General features: G+C 32.5%; 3 protein-coding genes across 4 annotated transcripts; all 3 read left to right on the forward strand.

Annotated features, from left to right (window-relative positions):
- Positions 1-3,050: 3,050 nt before the first annotated feature.
- LOC111014531 (nudix hydrolase 8-like) lies at positions 3,051-7,701 on the forward strand. 2 transcript variants are annotated; one of them, XM_022289310.2, is made up of 10 exons: positions 3,051-3,815; positions 4,016-4,154; positions 4,383-4,639; positions 4,727-4,792; positions 4,912-5,049; positions 5,764-5,838; positions 5,956-6,006; positions 6,109-6,143; positions 6,298-6,406; positions 7,441-7,701. In XM_022289310.2, the coding sequence occupies exons 2-10, from the start codon at positions 4,046-4,048 to the stop codon at positions 7,624-7,626; spliced, it is 1,026 nt and encodes a 341-aa protein (XP_022145002.2). In that variant the 5' UTR covers positions 3,051-3,815; positions 4,016-4,045; the 3' UTR covers positions 7,627-7,701. The 2 variants fall into 2 exon arrangements, with proteins under 2 accessions (XP_022145002.2, XP_087981568.1); XM_088125442.1 differs by having other exon boundaries at positions 4,019-4,154.
- A 7,384-nt stretch (positions 7,702-15,085) lies between these two features.
- Positions 15,086-19,612, forward strand: LOC111014520 (ATP-dependent 6-phosphofructokinase 3). Its single transcript, XM_022289296.2, has 13 exons — positions 15,086-15,674; positions 15,949-15,995; positions 16,107-16,146; positions 16,484-16,546; positions 16,640-16,777; positions 16,977-17,135; positions 17,271-17,324; positions 17,489-17,557; positions 17,646-17,775; positions 18,035-18,300; positions 18,574-18,622; positions 18,704-18,858; positions 19,070-19,612. The coding sequence occupies exons 1-13, from the start codon at positions 15,561-15,563 to the stop codon at positions 19,268-19,270; spliced, it is 1,485 nt and encodes a 494-aa protein (XP_022144988.1). The 5' UTR covers positions 15,086-15,560; the 3' UTR covers positions 19,271-19,612.
- Positions 19,613-25,145: 5,533 nt separating this feature from the next.
- Positions 25,146-27,624, forward strand: LOC111014402 (SNARE-like superfamily protein). The gene is made up of 4 exons (XM_022289116.2): positions 25,146-25,395; positions 26,422-26,508; positions 27,203-27,271; positions 27,366-27,624. The coding sequence occupies exons 1-4, from the start codon at positions 25,255-25,257 to the stop codon at positions 27,498-27,500; spliced, it is 432 nt and encodes a 143-aa protein (XP_022144808.1). The 5' UTR covers positions 25,146-25,254; the 3' UTR covers positions 27,501-27,624.
- Positions 27,625-27,750: the final 126 nt, after the last annotated feature.

Genomic DNA, 27,750 nt, shown 5'->3' on the forward strand with positions numbered 1-27,750 from the left:
GTGAATTTATTATTCACTCAAATATTTTAGCAAGTAAATATTTGATTTTTTTTTACATCCACCTAAGAAAATATGAAGTGGAATTCACTTGTATTTAGGAAGGGGGTTTTTATTAAACCCCAAAACCCACCCCGTGGTTTCTACAAAATATATATATATATATATATATATATATTTTTTTTTTTTTTAATCTTTTACGATTTATTAATGTATTTAATTTATGTTTTTAAAATATGTCTTTCATGAAAACGAAAAAAAAAAATCAATAAATATATAGTTTAAAAAAAAGGTTCAACTTAAAAAGTCAAAGATGAGATTGACAATTAGGTAGGAGAAAATGTAGCTCCCACCCCCTAGATTGATGTTTTTGTTTTTCTTTTCTTAATGAAAATGTTGTTTCCTATCAAAATTGGGAAAAATTTTCATTGTCTCCCACCTATAACTATAAGTAAGAGTATTAAATTTTTGTCGATACGTCAACATTTTCATATATGAATGAGTTCGATATTACACAAGAGGTCAATCAAAATTTTTATAAATAATATCGCAAAAAAAGTTGCCAAATACAAAAAAGAACTTTAATATAAGGTGGCTATTAAATTGATGACTTTAAGGACTGATTTGGTAAAATTTTTATTAATTTAATAATATTATAAGAAAGAAGGAAGAAGAGAGAAAGTTCAATTATATAAATATATATATATAAAAAATTAACAAATTTGGCCAAATCAACTACTCCAGCAAGCAATTTAAGAGTCCTATTATCTTAAAGTTAGTCAATTAATAGTTAAAAGTATTTTAGAAATTATTTAGAACTATTTTACAAATCTCCAAAAATTAGAAGTATCTAGTCAAAAATGGACACTTACATTTCAAACGTCAATGACTAAAGATGTGTTTATCCTAAAAAATATCAAAAATATCAATAAAATATCACTGACATAATACTAATAATAAAAAAGTTATAACTTATTGAAAAAAAAATCATGAAATACTTATTTATTATTTTAAATATATATATATATATATATATATATATATATATATATATATATATTATTTTTCTAGAAGTTTTGACATTTCCATCCCCATATTTAAACCTTGCCCATAAGAACTCCCACCTTTGTACTCCCAAGTTGCTACCCACCAAAATTTTTGCCATCCCTACTTTCTCCAACTTCCCCATACCCTTTTTCTACTATTTCTCTTTTTCAATTTTTTACTTTATTTTATTTTTAGTCATTCTATCACTTCCTATTTTTATCAATCATCTTTGTAACATGATTTTTAAATTCATATGACATTTATATAGGTAGTTACTTATATTTAGGATATAAATACCAAACATCATGATTTCATAGTTTATTTCATCAAGTATATATCGTATCAAATTTTCGTTGGTAAACAGATCAATTAGTAGCTTCTATAATGTTCAATTGTCTTTCTTTTTAATTTATAAAGAAAAAAACAACAAAGTCTTGCTTTTTTAATATGTATTTACTTCAACTAAATATAAGAGACCACATGTTTTGAATAAGATAGCTTTAAATTATTAACAACTATGATTTTAGGGTTTTTTTTTTTTTTGTTAACCTTACTAGCTATTTTCTTCATTTTTTCATTTTACTTTTCTTTTTTTTTAACCTTTCTATTTAATACTTGTTCAGAAAAAGTAATTAACAACTTACAAATAAAAATCGGAAGCCGATTACTAAAATAAATTAACAACCTAAAATTGGACATTGGATATTTGACTTTGACCAATGTAATATAATTGCTACATTTAATTTCTACCGTTTAAATGGTTGTCTTTAGTTGTAAGATTAACTCATACTCTTTGGCCTTTGCATTCAATGGGTCGGTTTTTGGACTTCATTATATAATTATTGTAAATTCACAAAATATCTATACGTAAAAAGGTATTTAATTTCAAAATTAATTAAGGGACTCATAGGTGGTGGCAACGACTACACACAATTTCTCATTTTTTATCATATTACAAAAAATTAGATATATAATCGATAAATTATATGCATTGGTTTTTTTATCTTCAAGAGTTATAATATGAGAAGAAAAAAAATCAGATAGAGAATCTAACTCAACAATTATTGAACTTTATATCTTCGAACAACAGTTATAATATGCTTCAAAATTATCATTTTAATCAACATGAACATAGTTCAATGATAAATCACATCAAATTCTTCCATTGAGATTAGAGGTTCAAATTTCCGTACTGTATTAAAAAGAAATTGTAAATTTAGATATTACGCAATGAATTTTTTAGTTGAGCTAAAAAATAGATAACTTACGTTCAACGGAAATGGTAAAGAGTAAAGAGTGAATAGTTACATTAAATGAAATGAAATCCTGTTTGTTGTGCTACTTTGGTGGCTTTAATTGTACCTAAAAAACAGCAAAATGAATTACCACACATATGTCATATTAAATAATTAATTTAAGATCTTTATAATGATTCTACGCATGTGGCATTAAATATGTAAATTTAATATACTAGTACAAATTATTTAATTTAATGAACCTTATAGCTTCTATACATAATTGAAGTGTTATTTAATTTTGGCTTTCTATGGGATGAAAAGTATTTGGTGCCAAAGTGATATGGATAAGGGACGAAAATATTCTGAAACATTACTCTAAAATGAAGTTTTTTTTTTTTTTTTTCTCTCTCCATATATATTGAAGCATCTTTTTTAGAAATTCTCCACCTTTAAACTAATACATAAAGATTGAATAACTCACTTTATGTGCCACATTATTCAGATTCTATTAAAATTATTAGGTAATGTAGCTTGCATCACCCAAAAAATTCACTGCAAATAATATCTTTGTTTGGTTTAAGGCATGTCTGTGAAGTTTTTTATTATGAGAAATTATTTCCTAAAATAGACTTTTTGTTTTGCTTTTAAATACCACGATTGAGTGCTTATGAAAGTTAAATATGTTATGGAAGATGAAGTTAGACCAGACATGCAAATTATATTATAAGTCCAGGGTCCAACCAGGTCCAAGGCATGATCAGGTTTCGACTGACTAGGTCTCGACCAATAAGATCTTGGCCAATCAGGTCTCGATCGATGAAGTTTTAGCAGTCGATCGACCAGCGTCCTGTCTGATTTTTGTGCTCTACTAATAAGTCCAATGATAGGTCAACTCCCATTCTCTTTTACCGTCCAACCGGTCCAAACTTTTTGAGAATAAAATATATCATGTCAACCGTATGGTTATGATATGGGTTTCCGAAGTGAAATATTCTAAAAAGAATTAAAAGAAGGAAAAAAAAACTAATTAAATACTTCATTTAATAATCTAGACAGGTATGTTTCAAAAAAAAAATAATAATCTAGACATGTAAGGTGATTTTCATACAATTGGGTTAGGATTTGATTTCTTAATTTACTTTTTTTTAGAGCTAAATACTTCCCAGTTCCCATTTTTCTCTGCTTAGATCAACCTTCTGCTAAGAATAAAAACATGAAAAACCCCAAAATTCCCAAAGCCATGCCATGGAACCTGATGCAACAAGTCTTCCATGGCCTTCAAATTTCAGTTCTAGGCATATGGCGCGGGGATTAAGAGCCATGAGGAACGATGGATGGGGAAGAGGATAAGAATATTTCCCACATGCCACCAAAAAATAGCAGCACGATCCGAGTGAAAAATGTTCGATATTCTTCTGATGAAAATGCCAGATAAAACCACGACATGCTTAATTATATGCAGCATATTCTCATTCTTTGATCCTAGTGGGAAGCTAGTTACGTACATATGGCTGCTTCCTTCTAGCCTATCAGGTGTTTGATAAAATGACTGAATCATTTTCAACGTAGTTCTTGCTCTGCCGATGCCATTCTATTCTTTCTTATATTCATATTCTTTTTCTTTTTTTTTTTTGGTTCTTTTTCTCGTGCATCATTGACCCATTTGGATATTCCAACATGTTTGAAAATATCTATATATATATATATATATATATATATATATATATGCAAAGAAGCTGGCTGCAACTGTACAGTGAATTCCAATGGAGGGATTAATTCAATTCTCTGGTTTCTGCTGTTTGCTTTCTTCAAAAGAAAGAACAATGCGCCTTCCCTTGACAAGAAGTTCAAGTTTCCAGAGTTGGCCAAAAGGTAATATTTATCAAATATGCAAGATCACTTGAAATTGTAGTGCTATTGACATTTCCTAGAAAGATTTTCTCTAACTTATGACTTTTTTCCTCCTATATTCTTTGTTCTTTTTTTGAAGGTGGGGTTGGGTCACAATTACTACTTACAAATAATCATTCCTTCATTCCTTTAACTCTTAAAGAAAAGAAAGTAATTTTCCTTCTTTCATGTGACTTTCCTATAATCTAGGTGTCGTGTACAAGGATGGTCTACCAGAAACTTCAAGTACTAGAAAACTAATTCCCGTCAATGGTAATATTGGACCCAAAAGAAGTGCACTTGATGTTTTGTCTCCTGACATTTCTACACCAAACATGGCCGTGGAACTTCTAGATCATTTGAATGATGAATATGAAGGGGTCATCATTAATGCACAGAGCCTACCCTCTTCTGCAAACGCCTTTGCATCTGCTCTCCGGGAATCTCTCTTCCAATGGAGGATCAAGGTCTGGAAAAAGTAGTAAAGTTTCCTTTTCTTTATCGAAGCACGGTTTCTCTTAAAGAGTGCGAATTTTAACTCTTTTTCCATGCAGGGGAAAAAGGGGGTGTGGCTCAAATTACAAACAGAGCAGGCTGGACTTGTTCCTATCGCTATTAATGTGAGATATTAACTGATATTCTGATTTCACATTTCAATCACTGCAATAAAAATGGCATCAGATTCTCCAATATGTTCTTCCATGGCCATTATTAGCTATTTTGGAGTTGTAATTTTCAGGAGGGGTTTAACTATCATTATGCTGAAGCAGGATATGTCATGCTCACTTACTGGATTCCTGATCTGCCATGCATGCTCCCTTCTGGCCCCTCACATCATATTGGCGTTGCAGGATTCCTCATCAATGACAACAAGGAGGTTACCAGTTTTCTACTTTACATCTTTTTTTTCTCTCTCTGGTTAAAAGAATGAGATCCTTTCTATGTTCCATGTTGATATGATATCATGTATTTCAGATCGGAATCATTTGGTTCACGAGTTTGATATAGTTCACTTTAGATTAGAAGCATTTGGTTCATGATTTTGAGAAACTTGAATTTGGAAGTGGAAAGCTTTAAATTGTCTAGCATATGTTTGGAAGGTACAAAAGTGTGAATTTCATAAGCCTCAAATTATGTAATATGCATTTGGTTATATAATTGGTAGGATCAGCAGAATTGTAGCATAAAATAAACAAACTCGCATATGCCCTCTTCCAAACCTGTAACTTGTAACTTGCAAAGATATACGACTCTCCGAGGACTTACAAGTGAGTTTGGGATGACTTTTGAAAAGAATACATTTAAATGAAAACACTTCTTCTATAAGCATTCTTTGGATAAGCACTCATTAAATGCCCGCATTTAAGTTTTTTTATGCACCTTTAGAATTTAAAAATCACATTTGATTATCTAACCTAACATTATGAAAATTTTGAAAAGTATGGTTTTAATTAAAAACACTTTTCACCCATGACTAAATTTTCTTTTGAATGTTACCCGAAAAAAAATTTCTCTTATTTATAAATCCACGATCTTTATACTTTGTTTACATCATTAATACTTTCTGAGGATACTTAAAACTATAATCCAGGTGCTTGTGGTGAAAGAGAAATGTTCTTGTACTTGCTTGGGCGTGTGGAAGTTGCCAACTGGTTATATAAACAAGGTGATAGAACACTTGATATTTTGGAGTCTATTTTATTAAAATTGATACCATGTTCTGCATCACTTGTTTAATGTGGTATTTGAATAATTAAATTACATTTATCCTCTGTTTGGTCAGTCGGAGGATTTATTCTCGGGAGTTGTCAGAGAAGTCAAAGAAGAAACTGGAGTAAGCATGTGTATTAATATAACAACCTTTACAATATTCTAAATGCATTTGCTGCTTTATGTCATTTTGTCTGTTCACTTTAAACAACTTCTGAATTTTCAGATTGATTCAACGTTCTTGGAAATGGTTGCTTTCAGGTATGGCTTCCCAAATTGTTGCCAAATTCTGTTCTATTAAAAGGAAGAACCTCAAATTATCAGTCAGAAATTAAAAAAGAAAAAGGAAAAACAGAATTTGGTCTGATTAATTCTGTCTGTCGAGTGTGTGTGTGTTTTTTTTTCTCTGTTTCAGACATTGCCACCTTGTGGTCTCTGAGAAGTCGGATTTGCTATTTATCTGCATGCTTAAGCCATTGTCCTTCCAAATCACAATCGACGACAAGGAAATTGAAGCAGCAAAGGTATATTACGAACACTGAACAGCCCCCACTTTCCTATTTTCTTTAACATTTTTATCATATTACAAACATGATTGTGATTTTAATATGATCTAAATCCTTGAATTTTCATCAATTAACTTTGATCTTAGCCTTCAACTTTCATTGAACTTCATATATTACATCTAAATTACCACTTTGATGATAAGACCTACTAACATCATTAATTTTTCCTACATTATATCTAAGTCAGTATTTTGATGATAATACCTAAATGTAGACTCTAATATGAGCATATAGCTTAATGATTAATACATAAGGACCCTTTTGGTAACACTTTCATTTTCTGTTTCTTTGTTATTTTTTCATTTTTTAAGAAACAGACATGTTTGGTAACTAATTTATTTATAAAAAATAAGCTAAATTTTGGAAAATTTAAAAAGTAATTTTTCCTGTTTTCGTTTCTGATACATATTAAACATTGCACTAAAAGAATAATTTTTTTTTTTAGTTCAAGCACTAAAAGAATCATAATAGAGCATTTGCTTTGTTGGTAAGGTGGGCATTTATGTAGTCCTATCATCCCCAAGTTAATGGTTCAAATCTCATGGTAAATAAATCTTTTTCTAAAAAAATTAGAACAAAAAACAAGAAATAAGAAACGGAAAATAAGAAACAAGAACGTTACCAAAATGTTAAAGATTTAAATTCCCACCTGACCAAACAATTGTAATATGTCAAAAAAAGAAGGTACTCTCGTGAAAATTAATGATGATACCGAACCAAAATAGACTTTATAAATTATCAAGTTTGAAAATTTAAAACCATAACATAACCAATAAATCATCTAAAAATATGATACTCTGAAAGAAAAATGGAATATTATGGATGATTAAAATGTCAAAGCGAGCATAACTTAGTAATAATTGGTACATCTCAATTCCAACTCTCATATATATGTCAATTACCGCTGAGTTACGGTAAAAAAATTAAAAACGGATGATTAAGAGAAAATAAAAGAAAGAAACTGATGAATTTATGGGCGTTTGCAAAAGCAGTGGATGGGCGTTGATGAATTTATGAGCCAGCGGTTTTACGAAGAAGACCAGATGTCGAAAAGGGTGGTCCAGATCTGCATGGCCGCCCATGAGGGCCACTACACTGGATTCTTGGCCCATCAGCTCCACTCCAAGTTTGACGCCACAATTTCTTCTCTCTATTTTGACCTCTCTAAACTTATTTAATTCCACTGCACTACTCTAAATCAAATCAAATCAAATTATATGATACAATATAGTCCTCCATTTGTAATTTGTAGACTTCCTTTTTTTGCCTGAAAATCAATAACCTAGTTTCGAGATTCTATATTGTTTTATTCTCACCAATTTTATTAGGTTTACAATCATGCAAAGCTTGTTTAAAGAGTACGTGTATAATCATAAAACTGTAGTTAGTAGTCAACATGAGTTTAACAGCGGTAAATGTCATCCACTCTCTTTCTTAAGGTCGGGAGTTCGATTCTTCATATATCCATTTGATTGACATCATCCACCACGGAGGTTCAAAATAAGTTATATAGATTTCTTTAGTTAAAAAAAAAAAAGAGAAAAATTATCATTCAAATTAAACAAAGATCACTATGATAATACAATTTTTTTTTATCCCTTTGGACTAATGTCAAGTATCCACATGGGATCATGTCTTCTTACCGCTATTTCGGATGTACAATTCAATTGTAACATTTCATTTCAATTTTATAAAATGCAATTAGACTTTTGGGGTACTCGATGTCATAAACACATACAGAATCATGTGAAAGGTCATATTCAATAAAAGTAGTATGTATGTTCGGCCTTACAGCTCAAGCACAAAGACGCAATTACCATGAGCATCTTCCATTCATATCAACTTTAATTTGATTTGACCTCCCCCCTATAACATGGGTATAAAAGTAAAAGTGAAAATTAGAAATGGAATAAAACCCAACAACTTTCCAACTCTCGGAAGTCTCATAATCAAGAGTCGAAAAAAAAAATGCTGAGATGAATGTTTGGAAATTTGTAAATTTTTGAAATAATTATACTATAAAGTTATAAACATATGTGTATGAGTATATGTTAGGTAGAGGAGACGTCATTTTTAACATAATTAAGTGAATGAAACCAAACAAACCGTACACCGCATCAGAATTAATGCTTCCCTTGATTTTAATTAAAAGACGAATCCACGTCATCCGATTCGACTGCCAACACACACTGTTTTCTTTTTCTTTTGAAAAAAAAAATAAAAAATATGCTGTTTCAAGAAACAGACAAAAAATAAAGATTAAAACTTTAAAAGTAAAAAACAACACAAGTCCTACGTAATAGGCTAATGTCCACGGGTCCCCCGTGTCATCCGGCCTCCTAATGCTCCATTTCTCTCCTCCACTCATACTCTGACACGTGGACAGTGACCTAAGCTTCCCAAATTACTCACAGAAATAATATCTACACTTTTTCTCATTGGTCCTTTCACAAAGTGGTTTTTGGATTTTCTTTCTTTAACTTGGATTCTTTTTTATTAATTATTTATATTCACCGGATCTTATTCTCCTAAATCAAATATTACTTTATGCTAACTTCAACATAAGGTAGTTGATCTAAATATTAGTGATTTTTGTTCTCATTTATCGATTTAGATTGTAATTCTTATATAAAAAAATTGATTTTAAACATGTACTTCACATCATGTAATATTCTTATTTTTAACCATCTTATTATTAGTTTTTCTCTAATACAACAAATGTAAAGTAGAAATTGATAAAATCTTGACGGGGAAGTATGAGTCTTTAACTACAAAATCATTTTCAGTCGTTTTATGATCTTCAAACATTTTAACGGGATGCTTCATATTTTTGTTATTGCATGCAAAGTAAATAAATAACACCTTTAAAAGATCGAGTGCTACTACCGGGAAAATCATGTTTATCTTTTAAAACAAAAATTAGATATTTGGACTTCTTTTGTTTTATAATTTTCTCATAAATATCACATCTCAAAATAATAATAGTACACTGAAAACTATGTTTATCTTTTAAAACAAAAATTAAATATTTGGATGATGGTTTCTTTTGTTTTATAATTTTCTCATAAATATCACCCCTCAAAATAATAGTGATGATGAAATCTTCAAGGGTAAAAAAAGGAAAAAAAAACTCAATTTTTACTCCAAAGTATGTCAAAATATGTTTCAAAATTTATTTTAAACTTTAGATTTGATTGAATTAATTTGGATAATTGTGGCAAGATTTACTTTGAATAAATAATTGCAATTTTTACTTCATGATAACCTTCCATTTTAAGAGTCATTAGAGAAAAAAAAAAATTATATGTTGGGACTTCAAAAAAAAATTGGACATTAGTGTTGAATTTTTGTAGAAACTTATGAGTTTATGATATTTATTTCGATTTTGTGATATTTGATCTTTATTGAAACTAGTAAAATTTTAGAGAATTTTAGTTTTCTTTTTATTATAGAAAATTAATTGGAGAATTCAGCGGAAGTGGAGCAAAAGTCAAGTTTCGGCTGCAAATTTTCAAAATAAAAAATGGGGTCCTTAAGTTATTTATTAATTAATAATATAAAATAAAGTTAGAATTATAAAGTTATTCTCAAAAACAAATTTTGAAAAATGTCCATTCTTCTTTCTCTTTCCGCCGACAATTTGACATCGTTTTGCTCGTATTCGTTATTTGCCGACTTCTAATTTTTCATTATGAAAACCTTCTGAGCCTAACATCACCCAATTGTAGCCCAACATAACTTAAAGCAAATATATTCGGACAATTTAAATTTTCATCTCAACAATATATCAAGGTATGGAATTCGAACCTTCCACCTCAAAAGAATGTGTAGATGTTAGTTAATTATGTTCATGTTCACATCGCACACAATGTTGCACTTCAAAGAAAAAAGAAAAAAAAAATCATTGAATTATAGAAATTTGACGATAACATTTTATTATTTGAGAAAATATCAATTATTATATTTTATCATAGACTTTCAATTTCATACAATTATACCTTAAAATTAATTGAGTGCGTCAATATTAATCTTAACCTTTAAATATTATTGATCTTTTTATTATATTTTTTTATTGATTCTCGTCTGAATAATAGTCATTGAGAAAAACATTATCGTATGTGTTCAATAAGTTGTATAACTCATGATTGGTATGAATTTGTTAGGATTAAGACCACAAAGACGAAGTTAGAGTTATTTTTACAAAGTTTGTAAATTTTGGTGGAGTTATTTTGTGCATTAATTAGACTTATTTTTTCCAAGTTTAATTAGTTTTTGAATTTTTTTGCATTATATATATGTTTTAAATTAAAATGAGTGGATGTATTAAAAAAAAAAAAGTAGAAAGCAAAAAGTGATTGCACTATGTAAGCTGAAGGTCTAATTTAATGAAATGAAAATATGTTAAAGAGAAAATAGGTATTTTCATTTCCTTAGGAAAGATATTGAGTATGGCAACAAGATAGTAATTAGCACCTAATTATGTAGACCTTAAAAAATGTTTTTTTTTTTAATACAACATGTTGGGGAGGGGATTCGAACTCACAACTTCTTGGTTGGAAGAATCTGCCAATTACACTGAGCTATGCTCGCTTTTCCCTCCTCAAGAAAAAGTTTGAGGTGATTTTAACCGACTTTAATCAATCTATTTACCCCTTAATTCAAATATCAAGTTGGCGACTTGCAAAATATTCTAATCATATTGAACCTTAATGTTATATTAAATTAAACTATCAAATGACAATGGACATGGATGACTTTTGTGGAAGAATATTTAACAACCTACTTTACTTTCCATGAATGTTCCTTCTTCGATTTCTTCTATTCATAGTCATATCAATGGTCAATTCAATTGGAAATCGAGTCTAAAACTATTAGTAGTTATAATACAATGAATAACATATTTGAAAATTAAGGACCCGTTTGTATTGTTTATGTTTCTTATCTCTCATTCTTAACAGAAATATGGTACGATTTATTGTTTCTTCTTTTCTGAACTTTTAAATTGAAAAAAAAATAAATTAAATATTTAAAATTTTATGCTAGGTTTACTTTTTAATATTTATTATATATTTTATGGGTCAATAATGATAAAATAATACTTTTATTTTAAAGTTACAATAGGAATAAAAACTAAAAAGACTGTTGTTTCCAAAATATCTACACGATTCAAAAATGAGTAACGATAAACAAATCTATCTACCCAAACGCTTATGTTTTTCAAAAACCTAGAAATTAGAAACTAGAAATAAGAAATGGACATCTAATCAAATGGGTCGTAAATGATCAATATATAGAAATGTAAATTATAGGAGTATTTCTGGGTAGGTTGAATTGAGTTAAAAAAAAACTGAACCAATCTAACATGAGCATAGTTCAACAATAATTAACACTTGCTCATTTGTTTGAGGTCGAAGATTCAAATCCCCGTACCCCTAATTTATTGTACTAAAAAAATTTGAGCTCAATCAAATTGTTGATCAAGTAGTAAATTCATCCTATTAATATATCTACAATAAAAATTTAAAATTAACAGCTCAATGTCAAATCATATTTCATGAAAATTATGCTTAAAGTAATTGGGAAATTATTTTTTAAGAATTATAAAAACTATATTGTTCCCTAAAAAGAAAAATTAATTTTTTTGAATATCGTTGACAATTTAAAAAAGAATTGTAAAATAAAATGAGACTAAAATAGGTGAGGTTATGATGTTACACTTTTTATTTTATATTTTTGCAAAATTATGTTTATGTTACTTTGTTAAAAATAAAAAAGATATCCATTTAGTACAATAATTGTTGGATATGAGAACTTACCTCCAAAAGAAGAGGTCAGATAGATATCTGTACTGTGGAACTATGTTTTTCTTGTCATAAAATATATATTTATTTTATTAATAATAAAATTAATGTTAAATTATACTTTTTTCCATAAAGTTTTGAGTTATTGCCTATTTACTCCCCAGAAAAACTTTAGTATATGAGGTTTGGGAAAATGGTTCTCTAATAACAATTAAAAAGTATGAAATGGCATAAGTGTCATTTTAGAATGAGTTGCCATTTTTGAATGATTTGCCTAAAAATAACTTTACACATATATTCTTTTGGAAAAACCTTCCCTTCTCCATTCCTCTTAATTACTGTCTGCTCCATTGATATAGATAAGTGGACTAGGTAAGGGTGTTCATGGGTTGGGTTGGGTCGGATTGGGTTGTCGGATTTTTTTTTTTTAAAAATTGATTAATTAATTTACTTTTGGTTTGTTTGTAACATTGACCAAATAAATATAGAAAAATCAAAAGCTTAATTTATACACAAATTCAAATCCTAATTGAAACCAACATGTAAGTCCTAATTTAATACAAATTTTAAAATTGAAACCAATATGTAAGTTCTAATTCAACAATATTAAAAGTTTATATAGAGAGAGATGGGGAGGAGGATCAGGATCAGATTGAAAATGTTAGAAAAGAGAGAGAATCAAATATTCAAAATGGAGAGGATTTAATTGAAACTTATAATCAGTTGAGATTTAATGAAATGGATGGATGTGATTGAATATAAAAAATAAGATTTTAATTAATAATTATTAATTTATTATATATATGTAATATTAGATTATTAGTAAAAAAAATTATAATCTCGGATCGGGTCAGGTTGACCCGGGATTTTCAAGGGTCAACCCGAGACCCGACCCAATCTAGTCGGGTTCGTCAGGTTGTTTGGTTTCTTGAACATCTCTAAGACCAGGTAGGAATTATGTAAAATAAAAAAAATAATAAATACTTGTTTATATATTATTAGACCAGGAATTTAGGAGGAATTCCTCCGGATCTTTAAAAGTGAATTTTTTAAAGAAAAAGAAAGAATGAATTTTTTCCTATTCTTATTCTTTTTATGTTTCACCTCGCCCTTTTTATCTCTTCCCTCAATTTTTATTTCTCATTCTCATCCTCTAACAGACTCATAGTGGTGTCGCTGCCATGCCATCGTGGCTGCACAAGAAATAACTTTTACAAGGGAACAATTTTGATATAATTAAATTAGTTCAATTTAATCTAAATCAACTTTAGAAAAACTCAGTAGTTAAAATAAACAATGATTTTGAGAGAATTATAAAAACAGTATATTATTTATATATATATGTATATTATATTTCGCAAATCATCCTCAAATTTATAAAAATAACATACTCAATAACGACACTTAAGACTTTATATTTGTATCTTCATAAAAGTAGCTCTCCAAATATAAATTTAGTATTATTTTAGTATGTTACTGAGTAAAATTTTGTAACAATTTTATTTTTAGTAGGGAGAAAGAGAGAAGAGAAATAGAAACAAATAAAATGACGCATCTGAAATCACTACAAAAATGTCATAAATTAACTAAAAAAATTAATATGGAGATATCAAATCAACAAAAATTAATAACAATCCCCCGTAAAAGAAGCAAAATCAACATCAACATAACTCAAATGATATCTACTCTTCATCCTAATATGAGAGATTTAAATTACCATACTTCTTTCATTGAGGTATAAAGTTCAAATTTCATACTCTACATCTGTTGTACTTAGAGTATTAAATTTTCATTGACAATGTCAACATTTCGACAAATCCATGTCCATGAGTTCAATATCTACATATGACATTTTCATAATATGGAAAGAAATCAACAGGTAAAAAAAATATTGACAAAATATCACTAATTTAAACATAAAATTGATAATAATAAATTGTAACTTATTTAAAATTAGAAAAAGATTTATTTATTAATTTAAATATTTGTTAATTAATTTTTTTAATTGTTATAAATTTTCTAAAAATATATATCAACATCCACATTTTATCGATATTTTCATCCATATTTCCCAGAAAACGAGATTTCAGTATTTCACATCGACATCTTAAATTTTGGTTGTACTAAAAAACTAGAAAAAAAAAACAAAAATGAGAAGGGAATGAAATTTATCTGACCTCTTGTCATGAACAAATGTCTCATGTAACATTCCGTGGAGACATAATTCATTTAGAAGGAGCTAACACCCTTAAGGTACGACATTACAAAAAGTGAAAATGATTCTTTTACTCTATCTTAAAATTTTTCTTATTGAATCGAAGTGAGTAGTTATAGTAGATCCATAAATCATAAAATAAAATAAATAAAGTGGATACGCTCCTGCATGGACCACGATTGTGGTCCAACGTGTTGATTAGCCACCATCCTCCATGAACATTTTTTATTTATAACAAACTCAATCAAATGAAAAGAATATGCACAACCATAGGTTGTTTCTCATAATTCATAGATGAAGGGTGAAATAACTCTCTCGCCCTAAAAAAGATACATAAATAGATAGTTAAGCTTGAATATCAAAGTTGACATTATAATAAGCAAATATTCACTATAAACTATCCATTTATCCACTCTCATTTACACATGAAAAAAAAATCTAAATTATTAATACAATACGCGCCAATAAGAGAATCCCTATCATATCATATTCCCTTATAATTTTATTCCTTTTTTTTTTGGGTGAATCTGAAAAAGGAAAAAAAAAAAAAAAGTGAATACTCATACCCTTTTGGAGGCATTTCATTAAAATTTATTAAATCAGTTCCGTCGGTCGATCTGAGTTTCAAATTTCCATAACGAAAATGATTTACGAATCTCCAAAACTTTTTGTCTGAATTTCTATTTTAATTTCTTCGTGTTTGATTGTGTGAATTGCCTCTTTGGAGACGTCTCCCTCTGTATGGTATATTTTTATTTTCTTCCCAATAATTATAATCATACAAATATGGCAGAAGAAAGTGGTCGCAGTTCCTCCAGTTTTCAGCCACCAGTTTTCTCTCGATCCGATTCGGAAAATACCAGAGTCTTTTCAGCCCCAGCGAACCCCAGAAAGCAATTTTAGCGTCCGTGATTTCTACTTTTGCGGGTCATCTTTCACTATTTGGTCAACAGGGGCCACCTATATAACATTTTCGCTCTGCGGTTCCTGTGTTCAAACGAAATCAGATTGGTAGTTTTGCCTCGTTAATTCTCGCTCGTTCCCCCCATCGGATTTATTGTTCGAAGTTCGAAGTTGTGAATCGTTTCGGATCGCGATGGCTGCGTCTGTTAATAACATTGACAGTACCAAGGTGAAGATCGTCCATGGCGACGCTGGTTATGTTCTGGAAGATGTTCCCCACATGTCCGACTATATTCCCGATCTGCCTGTACGTTTTTCCCCCAATCCCATCTGATATTTTACTTCTTTGTTTCCTCAGAGTTACGATTGAAAGGGGTTTACTCTGTGATCTTATCAAGTGGGTGTGTTTGTTTTAATCACTTTTTTGATTTCTAATGAGAAGTGCTTCTCTTTAAATTGGTGGGCACAAAAAAATCGGGCAATCCCCACCTGTTTTATTAATTTGGTGGAGCCGGTGGTTGTTGGCTTCTGATGCTGATGTTGATGCTGATGCTGATGATGATGCTTTGTTTTGGTTGCAGACGTATTCCAATCCATTACAAGACAATCCTGCGTATTCTGTAGTCAAGTTGGTGCTTCTTCTTTTCTGCTTTTTTCTAAATCTGATTTGTGTTTTCTGATGGCATATAACGTTGGGTAATTTCATTACGTGATTGGTGAAGTAATCTGTGTTTTTCAGGCAGTATTTTGTGCATGTTGATGATTCCGTTCCTCAGAAGGTTAGCCTTTTCTTGGATCTGACTTCAGTTTTGAGGGAGTTCGCTTGTTTATATTTTATGATGTGTAAAGTTAATGAATCTTAAGATTTGGATTTGTGTTAACAATATGCATTAGGAGGTTGTGTATAAAGATGATCTGATAGATGATACATCTCCTGGTTTATTGGGATGGAAATGTACCCAACTATAAATTTATCAAAAAGCTGGACTTAATGAGGAAATAGCTTCAAATTGCATCTTCTCTGACCACCTAGTAGCAAGATTTATGAAGCATTGATAAATGAAGATTATTACTCTCTCAGGTAGCTAGTTGAATCGCTGTTATTTTCTTTTGCAGGTTGTTGCTCATAAGAATAGTCCAAGAGGAGTACATTTTAGGCGTGCTGGTCCTCGCCAACGGGTAAGTCTCTCTCCATTCCTCTCGCTCTATCTGTATATGTATGATTTCTAATTTCATCCCTTAGTTATTGAATTGCAATGGATTGTTGTTCAGGTATACTTTCAATCAGACGAGGTTCATGCTTGTATTGTGACATGTGGCGGTCTTTGCCCCGGTCTCAACACCGTGATCAGGGAACTAGTTTGTGGATTATACAATATGTATGGTGTCAAGAAGGTTCTAGGAATTGAAGTAAGTGATTTCCTTAATCTCTGGTCTTACCTACAAAATGGATGCTTTTACCCCTAGGAATGTAGCTTCTCAAGTTCAGTGATTCACTAATACTTTTCTCTGAGTTTTTGTTTTTATTGTAATTTAATTCCGAAGGTTTTGATTTAAAAAAGATTAATGTTGTATCTTCATGAATTAATTAAGTTAAAGTGATTTGCAGGGAGGATATAGGGGTTTTTACTCGAAGAATACCATTCATTTAACTCCAAAGTTTGTGAATGATATCCATAAACGCGGTGGAACCGTCATTGGGACTTCAAGAGGTGGCCATGATACCTCGAAGATTGTTGACAGCATTCAAGATCGCGGCATCAATCAGGTGTGAATATTATTATTATTTGTTTATTTTCCAATTTTGATGGAAACATAGATTCTTAGATATATTACTACAATGTACATACCGGACTACACTTGCAAATTCTTGGATTTTAGTTTATTGCTCTCCATTCCACAGGTTTACATAATTGGTGGAGATGGAACTCAGAAGGGAGCAGCTGCTATATATGAGGTAATTTTGTGAAAGATGCAAGTAATAGAACTCGCTGTCTTAATGTTCCATTTTCTCGTTTCTATTTTTGCTTGATGTCAGATACAAATCGTGTTGGTTTCATGTGGCTTATCCACTTTTTGTTGTGTTGATTCTCACAAAAAATGTTCTTATTTTTTCTTCAGGAAGTCAGAAGGAGAGGGCTCAAAGTTGCTGTTGTCGGCATTCCAAAAACCATTGATAATGACATTCCGGTACATTTTCATGTTCCAAACTTGATGACTAGCAGGAAATTAGATTGTTTCTGGATCTAAGTGGGTTCTCTGTCTTTTGCTGATGCAGGTGATTGACAAATCTTTTGGCTTTGACACTGCTGTTGAGGAGGCTCAGCGTGCTATAAATGCAGCCCATGTTGAAGCTGAAAGTATGGAGAATGGTATAGGGCTCGTGAAGTTGATGGGTCGCTATTGTGGTAAGAAACAATTTTGCCATTCATTAGCTACTTTGTTCTCTTTTACATTCTGCTATCTTGCTTCGTATGGCTTTGGATACAACCTAGCCAGGTCATATAGCATTTATGATCAATTTAACTTCTATACTTGAAGAACTTCTTCTAACTTTGTTAAGCATCTAGCAACTATGTGATTTTATGTTTATTTTTAGTAAATTAGCTATGGGGATTTCACTGTCTATCCAACATTATACACTCTCGTCTGGGTTCTCTTGTGCAGGGTTTATAGCAATGTATGCAACTCTCGCGAGCAGGGATGTGGACTGTTGTTTAATTCCAGAGTCGCCTTTCTATCTTGAAGGACCCGGTGGACTTTACGAGTATATAGCAAGATGTCTCAAAGACAACGGTCACATGGTAATTGTCATTGCAGAAGGAGCTGGGCAGGAGCTGCTTTCTGGAAGCATGAATTCTACAGATAAGCAAGATGCTTCTGGAAATAAGCTTCTTCAAGATGTTGGGCTCTGGATATCACAGAAAATCAAGGTTTGGCTTTCAGTGTGCTCTATATTATACCAAAATAATAAAATCACCCTAGTTCGTGCCTGCCTTTTTTTATCGACATTCTGCCAGTTCATAGAGACAATTAGTTAGACGAGATCACGTCGTATGTGAACCAACTATGATAACATTAACCTTGACTTTGGAATGAAAATCTCATGCTTCTACACCTTAAATGTTAGATTCTTACAGATTATACAGTTGAACATTTGAATCAAATCATAGTTTGCTGAGCACATTTCATTTCTATTTCTGCAGGATCATTTCACCAAAGAGCATAAGATGACCATAAACCTCAAATATATAGGTATGCTTTAAGCAATATTATTGCCATAATAAAGGCTTGATCAGACCATGTCTCAGACAAACTATATTACTTTTCTTGCAGATCCGACTTATATGATCCGAGCTATTCCGAGTAATGCCTCTGACAATGTTTACTGCACTCTGCTTGCTCAAAGTGCTATACATGGAGCAATGGCTGGCTATACTGGCTACACTAGTGGGCTTGTTAACGGAAGACAGACATACATTCCCTTCTACGTAAGACACCGACACCGACCCCAACCCCAATCCTTGCATATGATCATTAAATAACTACAATAGATGCATGCATAACATACATTTGGTGCATTTATTTGAAGGTCTGTCGAGTTTAGAACAACGATTGATTATAAAAATTCATTCATCCATTCATTCATTAAGGTCTGCGATGAATGTTACTGACTGTGATATGGATATGGTGAATGTGCAGCGAATTACGGATAAGCAGAACAAGGTGGTAATAACTGACAGAATGTGGGCGAGGCTTCTATCGTCGACGAATCAACCAAGCTTTTTGACTCCGAAAGACGTAGTGGAGGAAAAGAAAGAGGAAGAGATGATCACCCAGTTGTTGTTAAACAATAACACGGAGGACGACACGGTGAGCAATCCTAGTGTAACTGTAAAGTAGTTCCAAGTTCCAACTGAATTGTGTCAAAAATTTGAAAGATGAGTGTTGTTGTAAGTTAAGCTAAGGCAGTTATTTTTGGGCCTTTCAGTTCTTCTCTCTAGCAATTGCTGAAGTCCTAAACCACTTGTGAAGAAGCTAAGCTGTGTTTATGGAGTTCTTTTATTTATCCTCAGTCTCAGTCTGTTGTAGTCTAATTATAGGGTGGAGGTCTAAATCCAAGCAGGATCTTCCCATGGTCCTCGAATCTTAGGATATATCGTTTCTTTAACTATTCATAAGAGTAGTTGGGATGAAAGACTGCTGTATGCAATTTTTTTAATATAAATACTTCATTTTTGTCCACTTTCAAATTACTATTTTATCACAAAATACTCATTTTACCATGCATTCCGTTGATCAACTAAAAACAGAAATTTAAAAACAAAAACAAAAACAAAATGGGTTTATAAATCTCAATTTAAAAAATTATCGGCACTTTTTAGTAATATATTTGTAAACTATTCCATCACCGTCACGCCTGCTCCGTGATGCCATCGCACTGGGTTGAATTCTGGACTGTGACACTTCGCACCATTTTTAATTGTAAGATGACAGAGAGATTTGTTTTTCTCCTTTTTATTATAATATCATTATAAACAAAACATATTCTAAAACTAAATCATTAGTGTCACTCCAACATAAGAATAATTAAAACAATGAATATACAATATTAATTTCTGTTACTGTTGCTAACAAAATAATGATAATAATAACGGCATGAATCATAAAATTTTGAAATTAAACAGAATTATTTATATATCCCTCCTTATGAGGATTAGTAAAAAGGAAAAATAATACTCTTATTAAATTGGTGAAGGCACTGTACAAAAGTATATATACAACCTTATATTTCTCAAAGAAAAAAATGAAAGAAAATTATGTGTACAACCTTATGCAACAAACTAGTAACATCTTCTATTAAGCAATTAAATAGGCATATAAACTAATCTAACTAATTTGAACAATAAATCAACTACATAGTCAGTTTTGTTTGTTGTTTTTTTTTTTTTAAGAAATAATACTATAACATTTAAAGAACTTACAAATTATATAACGAGTGAAGAAAAAATTAGCACGAAAGGAGAAGGGGGAGACTCTTGGAGAAAAAAAAAACTTTTATTAAGAAAAATACAAGATTGAGAGAAGATTTTCTCACCTTCTCTAATTTCTCCTTCCCCTCCTTCCTCACTTCTCATTTTCCAAACTTATTTTCAACTTACCTTTCAAAAAAAAAAAAAAATCTTGAGACACATCCCATTTATAGGTAAAGGATCCTTCTGACCCAAACATATTTGTTTATTTTTAAATCTAATTCATATCTTTAGAGAACTTTTTAAAAGTTTTTGGAGCCCAAAATATATAATTGAGGATGAGATATTTTTTACATCATTTTCTTAAAATATTTTTTTACCATATTCAGGATAAATCTAGAGAGAATTAAATAATATAACAGTTAAAATATTTGTGTAGTTACTCCAAGAAGTTTCTAGATATAATTAGTGTTACATTTTTGCAAATGGTTATCTTAATCACTTTTAGAACATAATATTATAAATGATGAAATAAGTTCCAGACATTCAATAAGAGAGATTACTAGTTTTTTAATTAGTTAAAATATACTTAAATTAACATCATCAAACGTTTATCTAATAGGTATCTCAAGCCTTTAAAAGATATACATGAGCTCAGATTGCGGAGTCTAGATGAGGAATCTCTTCGTTTTGACAATGCCTTTCTGGGTTTCTACGTCCAATGTGTGTGTTTTTTGGGAGCGCAAAGAACTTGTTTGTGAAAATGTCTAAGAGAGAAGGAATATATTGGATGCAGAGATTTGAGAAGGAGAAGGACGTAAAAGTAGAGCATGAAATTTTGAACGAAGATAACGTTTGAAAAGGTGAGCACGAGAGAAAGAAAAAGATGAGGAAACTGACTAAAAAACATGTCACATAAATTTAAAAATATATATAATTAATAAATATTGACACATCATTTAAAAATTACTAATCTAACGATCTGATGTCACAGGTAGCTAACAGTAAATTATTTTTTCAAAGGGGGAGAACTAACCTGAAAAATTGGCATGGATAACCTAAAAACGTTTGTTGTTTGCTCAACTGACCTCAATTAAAAAATTTGACTCAACTAACCCAATTTAATATTTTGAATAGAATATTGAAGGATTAAATTACTATTTTAGCCTCAATCTGGAATGCAAGTGAAGTCGCTAACGAATTAACAGGAAAAGAAATTAATGGGCAGGTTCGACCGTGGTTTTGACCGTGGTTATTGTTAGTTTGACCTTGGTTAGTAGAAAAGTAACACGAATTTTTTGCTTCACCACGGCCGTGAACTATAGGACCCCGGTCATGGTGTTAATGAAAGGCAACTAATGGGCTAGGTTGGACCGTGGTTAAAATGAATGTTTGACCACGACCGTGAAAACTAGTTCCACGACCGTGGTGTTCATGAAAGACAACTAATGGGCTGGGTTGGACCGTGGTTAAATTGTTTGCTTGACCACGACCATGAAAAAGAGTACCACAGTCGCTAATTTAATGACCATTATACCCCTCAGTTCAAATTCAAACTGTTCGTATCTCTCATTCCATCTTCTTTTCTGTTCTTCCGTTTTCGTTTTCGTTTTCGCCCATTCGATTTACACTCCCTCAATTTCCTCTGTTTCACTCTCTACTAGTCAATATCGTACTTCGAATCGCTTCCCATATCTAAAACTTCGAGGTTAGAACATTTTATTTCGTATCTGCGTCTCTTTTATGGCAAGAAAATAAGTCTTTTTTTACTTATATTTGCGATTTTTTTCGTTATTCGTCCATTAATTCCTTCCATGGCAGCCTATTTAGTATTTTCGATACTTGTAGGGCTCGAAATCGGCGTTTTTTGTTTATGATTTGCGTTTGTGGTTGAAATTTTGATTTAGGGCTTCGGGGTTTCTGTTTTCGGTTGTGTTTGCGTGGGTTTGTGTGGGCTGAACGTTTTCTGCTGCGTTTGTTATCGTTGTGTGGGTTTTCTAGAGTGGAAGAAGGAGGGTTTAATGGGCGCGTTAACGGCCATGGTTCAACGCAAATTTCATGGGCGTGGTTTTTGGCCGTGGTGAAAATGATTGCTTGACCACGACCATGAAAAAGAGTACCACGGCATTGGTTCTGTCCAAATTCACGGTCGTACCACGGCCATGGTCGTGACCTTGAAGTTTGACAGAATCAATATCCTTCTTGAATTTGCACTACCTAGGCCATGTTAAGCCCATGAATTTGGACAGATTATGTTGTTTTTGGGTTTTCATCTGTTCCTTTCTATGTTTGAGTTTTCATCCATTCCTTTCATCTGTTCCTTTCTTTGTTTGCGTTCTGGCTTGCTGAATAATGTATTTGTATTTTAGGTTTATAAAATGGAGATGGTACCTAAGATTCCTCCCTCTAGCTATTGTTAATAATGTCTTTAGGTCTGTAGTGGTGGCTTACATCCTCCAGATTGGACTTCACTAACTGACCAACCACCCAACTCCGAGCTTGCCTGTGGTCATGGTTCAGTACTTCACGTTTGCACTTGTGAACATCGTTAAACTTCGAAAGGATGAATGAGTCACCACCTTGGATACTCTTTGCACGCAAACCCCATTTGCAACCTTGCTCAGTACATCCAACAGTGAACAATGTCTTCGTCGATTTTTTAACTTTAAATTCGAAATTCAACTTCATAGCTACCACAGACAGTTTGAAGCGTAGTTCTTCCTTCGAACGGAAAATACCCTTAACAGCAATTTCACCTATGAAGTCGGACCCATTGCCAGTTATGATATTCTACATCGGACGTGAAACAACTTCTTCAACTGTTTGATAAGGTGCATTCCCACTCACTGTATGCGACTCATGAACATGTTGACCTTCATTCTCATAATGTTCGTCAAGCACATCCTCGGTATGATATTCATCCTCCTCCCCATTGTCATATCCATTCCCACCATCGCCCTCAACCCCATCCTCGGTACGATATTCGTCATAATCATACTTATCATCACTCTGAAATTCGTACTCAACCTCGTTCTCGTACAGTTGACCATAATATGGAGATTCGTCGTCGTCTAGGTTACATGGGATAACGTTATCGGCTAATGGTGTAATCTGTGGGACAAATGAGGGAAGACGGACATCATCCAGAGGAGAGACAATAGAAATAGAACGGCCAAAACATGGATCATTCTGCCTTGGGTAGTATGGGAATGAAGACGATATTTGGGTTTCGAAAAAATTATTTCCTCTCCTGCTCCCACTACCATATGATGCTTTAGGTACGACGGTTACGTACAAGGGTACTTGTGACGGATCAGGAGGGCCGTTCAAATAGAATCTCAAACTGCTGTCATCAAATATTAGATAGTTCGGGACTTCATACCGAAAATCAAATCTATATACACACTGTACAATAAGATCAAATTGGTCAAGATCAATTCTAGTAAGCATGTGCAAGACACTTACTAGGTTGACATATGTTATTGTTTCATCAACATCTAGCCCGCCCATGACGCCACCTTCGTACACCGTACCAGCCTCGTTCCACTTGCCACCATATATCACAAATAGTCGACGCATCCTACATGGAGAATAATAATAACACACAAGTAATAAGTAATCAAAGTTACCACGATCGTGTTAGTTTCAGACACGACCATAATATAAAGCACAAACACGAGTGGGGGCACATAATCGAACATTAGAGGACCACGGCCGAGGGAAAATACAACCATGGCCCTTAATCGAACATTAGAGGACCACGACCCCGGGAACATGTCACAACGGCCATTAATCAAATAATAATAAAGGTCGTGAATCACAACCATGAATTTGCAACCACGGTCGTGAATCAAATAATAAAGGACCATGGCGAAGGAACATGCTACCAAGGCCATTAATCACACAACCATGGCCGAGGAAATTTGCAACCATGGCCATGAATCAAACAATTAAGAACCACGGCCGAGGTAACATGTAACCACGACCATTAATCACACAACCACGCCCGTGGTCATAAACACCCCGGTCACGAATCGACAAAATGGACCATGGTTGTGAGCTGATCAAGGTTATGTATATGCAATCGACCTAAAACCACGGCCGTTAATCATAAAACCATTGACCACGGCCATTAAACGAATAAACACGGCCATGAATAATTGACTTACATAACTTCTTTTACCCACAAAAATACTGAAAAATTCAGAAATTTCATTTACTCCAACTAAATACATCATATTCTAGACGAATCGAAAACAATATTATGAACCAATAAAAAACTAACCTCGTTCAAGGTGTCAGAGATGAAAAATTGACTTCTTTTAATGGATTCAAGATGTGAAAAATGTTAGAAAAGGTATGAAAGTTCTTCAAAACCACGTGAAAGATGTGCTTCTGAACAATACAGACTGAAACATACTTTTATTCTCTGCACTCGGTGAGAACGTGTGGGTATATAATAAATGATAGTACAAAAATTTGGTGGGGAATTATTAAGTTGGTGGTACTTTAATAAATTCATGGCCATGAATCAAGTGGAACTCGCCCATGGTTTTAATTACACCAACATACGTGATTCAACGGCAGATTTGTTGTAGTTCAATTCACTTGGGGGTATATTCGTAATTACAGACTCTCTGAAATGTCAGAAAAGTTAAAATTGGGTCAGTTGAGTCAATTTTATAATTTAAGTCATTTGAGCAAAATAGAAACTTTTTCAGGTCAATTGAGTCAATTTCTCAACTAACCTGTTACTTTCCAAGATTTAAAGACCAATTTGAAAGGTAGGGCTATTTTACTCTTATTATTATTATTTATTTTGGAAAAAAAAACCCTTCCCGAGGTTTCTTCCTCTTCGCGATCGATTTAGAATTCTCTGTTCTGTGTGCGTTTGTTGAGTTGGTGGAAGGCAGAATGGGGATCAGATTCATTCTCATGGTGAACAAGCAGGGCCAAACCCGCCTCGCTCAGTATTACGAATATCTCACTCTCGAAGAACGTCGAGCTTTAGAAGGTGAAATCGTTCGGAAATGCCTCGCTCGAAACGAACAACAGGTATCTCTTTTACCCTTGCCGATCGTACCTGGATCTCGTTCATATGCTTTCGAATTTCCCTTCCATGTCGTGAATCGTTGAATTCTATTGCATTGCTGTTGATCTTTAAATTCAATTCAATTATGGAAAAATACGCTGGGATTTGCCCTAGGTAGCTATGTAGCCTGTATCATCCGTAAAAATCATCATTCACTGTTGTGAGCTAAGTTCAACTCTAATTGGAAGTGCGAGCTAGGATTGGGCAGGAGTTGACTCTCGATTGCTGATCTAGATGATCTTGCACTAAAAGCCTGTGAAGGCGATTTGTAACATATGAAACCATTTAATTCGCGTCTCTTTTCATAGTGCTTTATCGGATCAATCATATGCTTCTTTAGAATTGGGATTGGGATTGGTTGGGGTATACGTGACTGGTTTGGACAGTTTTGCTATTTTAACACATGATGAGTGGTTAGTTTGCACTCCATCTTTCCTTATGATAGTGATGATGCTACATGAGTCTACTGTATGATCTTCATTTACGCAAATGCATGCCTGGGAGTTTCATAAGCCAATGACCGCCAGATGCTTTGATGTCTAATCAGTCCATGGCTTGCCCTGGAATGAAATGTATCACAGGAAGCAATGTTAAACAAAGAAATCGATAAAATAACTCAACATAGTGTGTTTCCCTGGTTATCCATTTCTCTTCTTCCTTGGTTACAAGCAATAGGCAGATGATTCTTATGCTGACCACGTGTTCTTTAAATTTTTGTACCATCCCAGTTATCTAGTGATAATCTATTTTGCTTCTCTATCTGAAAGGTGTACGCTGCTGCTCTTTCCTTGCTTTGGTTTAAAAGATTAATCTTGCACAATATTTAAGATGGTTAGCATATGAATATTAGTGCTGTCCATATATTTTCTTGGAATCTTAACACATGTTCTGCTTTTTAATTCTCTCCGAGGGACCAATTTTAGTGTAATTAGAGGTTTTTGATTGCATCTAGCATCTATCTTCACTTATTATATTTTCTTTGTGAACAGTGTTCCTTTGTCGAGCATCGCAACTATAAGATTGTATATAGGCGGTATGCATCTTTATTTTTTCTGGTTGGAGTTGACAATGATGAAGTAAGTTACTTTATCCTCTCTACTATTTATAATTAATTTAAGCACTGATAGTTTTCTTTTGTTTGCAAAAGATTAGTATACTTTCTGATAGGAACCCAATAGCCTACCTTCAATATATTTCAATAATCACCCCAGAAACGGGACAAAACACAAAATTCCTTAGCAGTTGAGTGGCCAAGAACTCTCCTTCTCAAGGATTATCTCTTTAAGCCTAAACCACCTAAATAATTGTCTACCTTCATCCCTTCCCCCTCATTCTATTTATAACAACTCTCCCTAACAACTTCATATCTAATTACTAACATACTCCTACTATTCTATTAATAACGCTAAATACGACATTCCTAACACTTTCTTTCTTAGAACTTGATATCCTCCATTTACCAGAAGAGTTTATCATGGCCCGTTTTGTGGAATTAATCATATATGCTATACACATCTCTGATATGCATGTGCTTATTTTCAAAAAAGCTTGATGAGAAAGCTTGTAGAAGTCAGTATCAGACCTCGATTATGGCTCGTATATTAACACCTGCCTCTAAGAAAATGCTTAGGTCGCTTAGGCGATAGATCACCACATTATAGAACAAGTTAGGAGTAGTCCTCAAGGATTTGGCTCAGATTGAAGCTGTCAGTTTTCTTCTGAATCCACTAAAATATTTCCTTTACCTTTCTTATTTTCTCAATGTTTCAGAATGAGCTAGCAATTTTGGAATTCATTCACCTGTTGGTTGAAACCATGGACCGTCATTTTGGGAATGTTGTAAGTCCTCATGTTCAATCTTTAGACCATGTCTTCCTTCTGAACGATGTTTCCCTCATCTGTTTCACTGAATATTATTGTGATTGATTTGCAGTGTGAGCTAGATATAATGTTCCATCTAGAGAAAGCACATTTCATGCTGGAGGAAATGGTCATGAATGGGTGTATTGTAGAAACAAGCAAGTCTAACATTCTGTCCCCAATTCAACTGATGGAGAAATCATCATGAAAATTTTATGAGTTGTCTTTTGTGTAACATCTTAGCTCTTCTGCCTCTTTATACAAATACTCCATTGAGGTACCGAATTGATGTTAATGTTTACGAATTTATATGATGGTGCCCTGTTCTGCCACGTGCCAAAATGCAAGCAATTCATTAAGATACAGTTAATTTGACAAATCATACCATCTCTTGTACGTTGCAAAATGCAAGATTTTTTATTTTATTTTATTTTTTAAATAATACGTTATTATGATAT

The sequence above is a fragment of the Momordica charantia genome (genome assembly GCF_013281855.1).
Source record: "Momordica charantia cultivar OHB3-1 chromosome 6 unlocalized genomic scaffold, Mcharantia_2.0 BLBB01000006.1, whole genome shotgun sequence".
NCBI classification, from domain to species: domain Eukaryota; kingdom Viridiplantae; phylum Streptophyta; class Magnoliopsida; order Cucurbitales; family Cucurbitaceae; genus Momordica; species Momordica charantia.

What these genes read in the sequence shown, in the direction of transcription:
- LOC111014531 (XM_022289310.2), top strand. Translation starts at nt 4,046, where the DNA reads ATGGAGGGATTAATTCAATTCTCTGGTTTCTGCTGTTTGCTTTCTTCA. An exon ending in CAACTGGTTATATAAACAAG is followed by an intron (nt 5,839 to 5,955) that starts GTGATAGAACAC and finishes CTGTTTGGTCAG; the next exon opens with TCGGAGGATTTATTCTCGGG. An exon ending in TTGGAAATGGTTGCTTTCAG is followed by an intron (nt 6,144 to 6,297) that starts GTATGGCTTCCC and finishes TCTCTGTTTCAG; the next exon opens with ACATTGCCACCTTGTGGTCT.
- LOC111014520 (XM_022289296.2), top strand. Translation starts at nt 15,561, where the DNA reads ATGGCTGCGTCTGTTAATAACATTGACAGTACCAAGGTGAAGATCGTC. An exon ending in ACTATATTCCCGATCTGCCT is followed by an intron (nt 15,675 to 15,948) that starts GTACGTTTTTCC and finishes TTTTGGTTGCAG; the next exon opens with ACGTATTCCAATCCATTACA. An exon ending in GAGCAGCTGCTATATATGAG is followed by an intron (nt 17,325 to 17,488) that starts GTAATTTTGTGA and finishes TTTTTTCTTCAG; the next exon opens with GAAGTCAGAAGGAGAGGGCT.
- LOC111014402 (XM_022289116.2), top strand. Translation starts at nt 25,255, where the DNA reads ATGGGGATCAGATTCATTCTCATGGTGAACAAGCAGGGCCAAACCCGC. An exon ending in TCGCTCGAAACGAACAACAG is followed by an intron (nt 25,396 to 26,421) that starts GTATCTCTTTTA and finishes CTTTGTGAACAG; the next exon opens with TGTTCCTTTGTCGAGCATCG. An exon ending in TTGGAGTTGACAATGATGAA is followed by an intron (nt 26,509 to 27,202) that starts GTAAGTTACTTT and finishes TCAATGTTTCAG; the next exon opens with AATGAGCTAGCAATTTTGGA.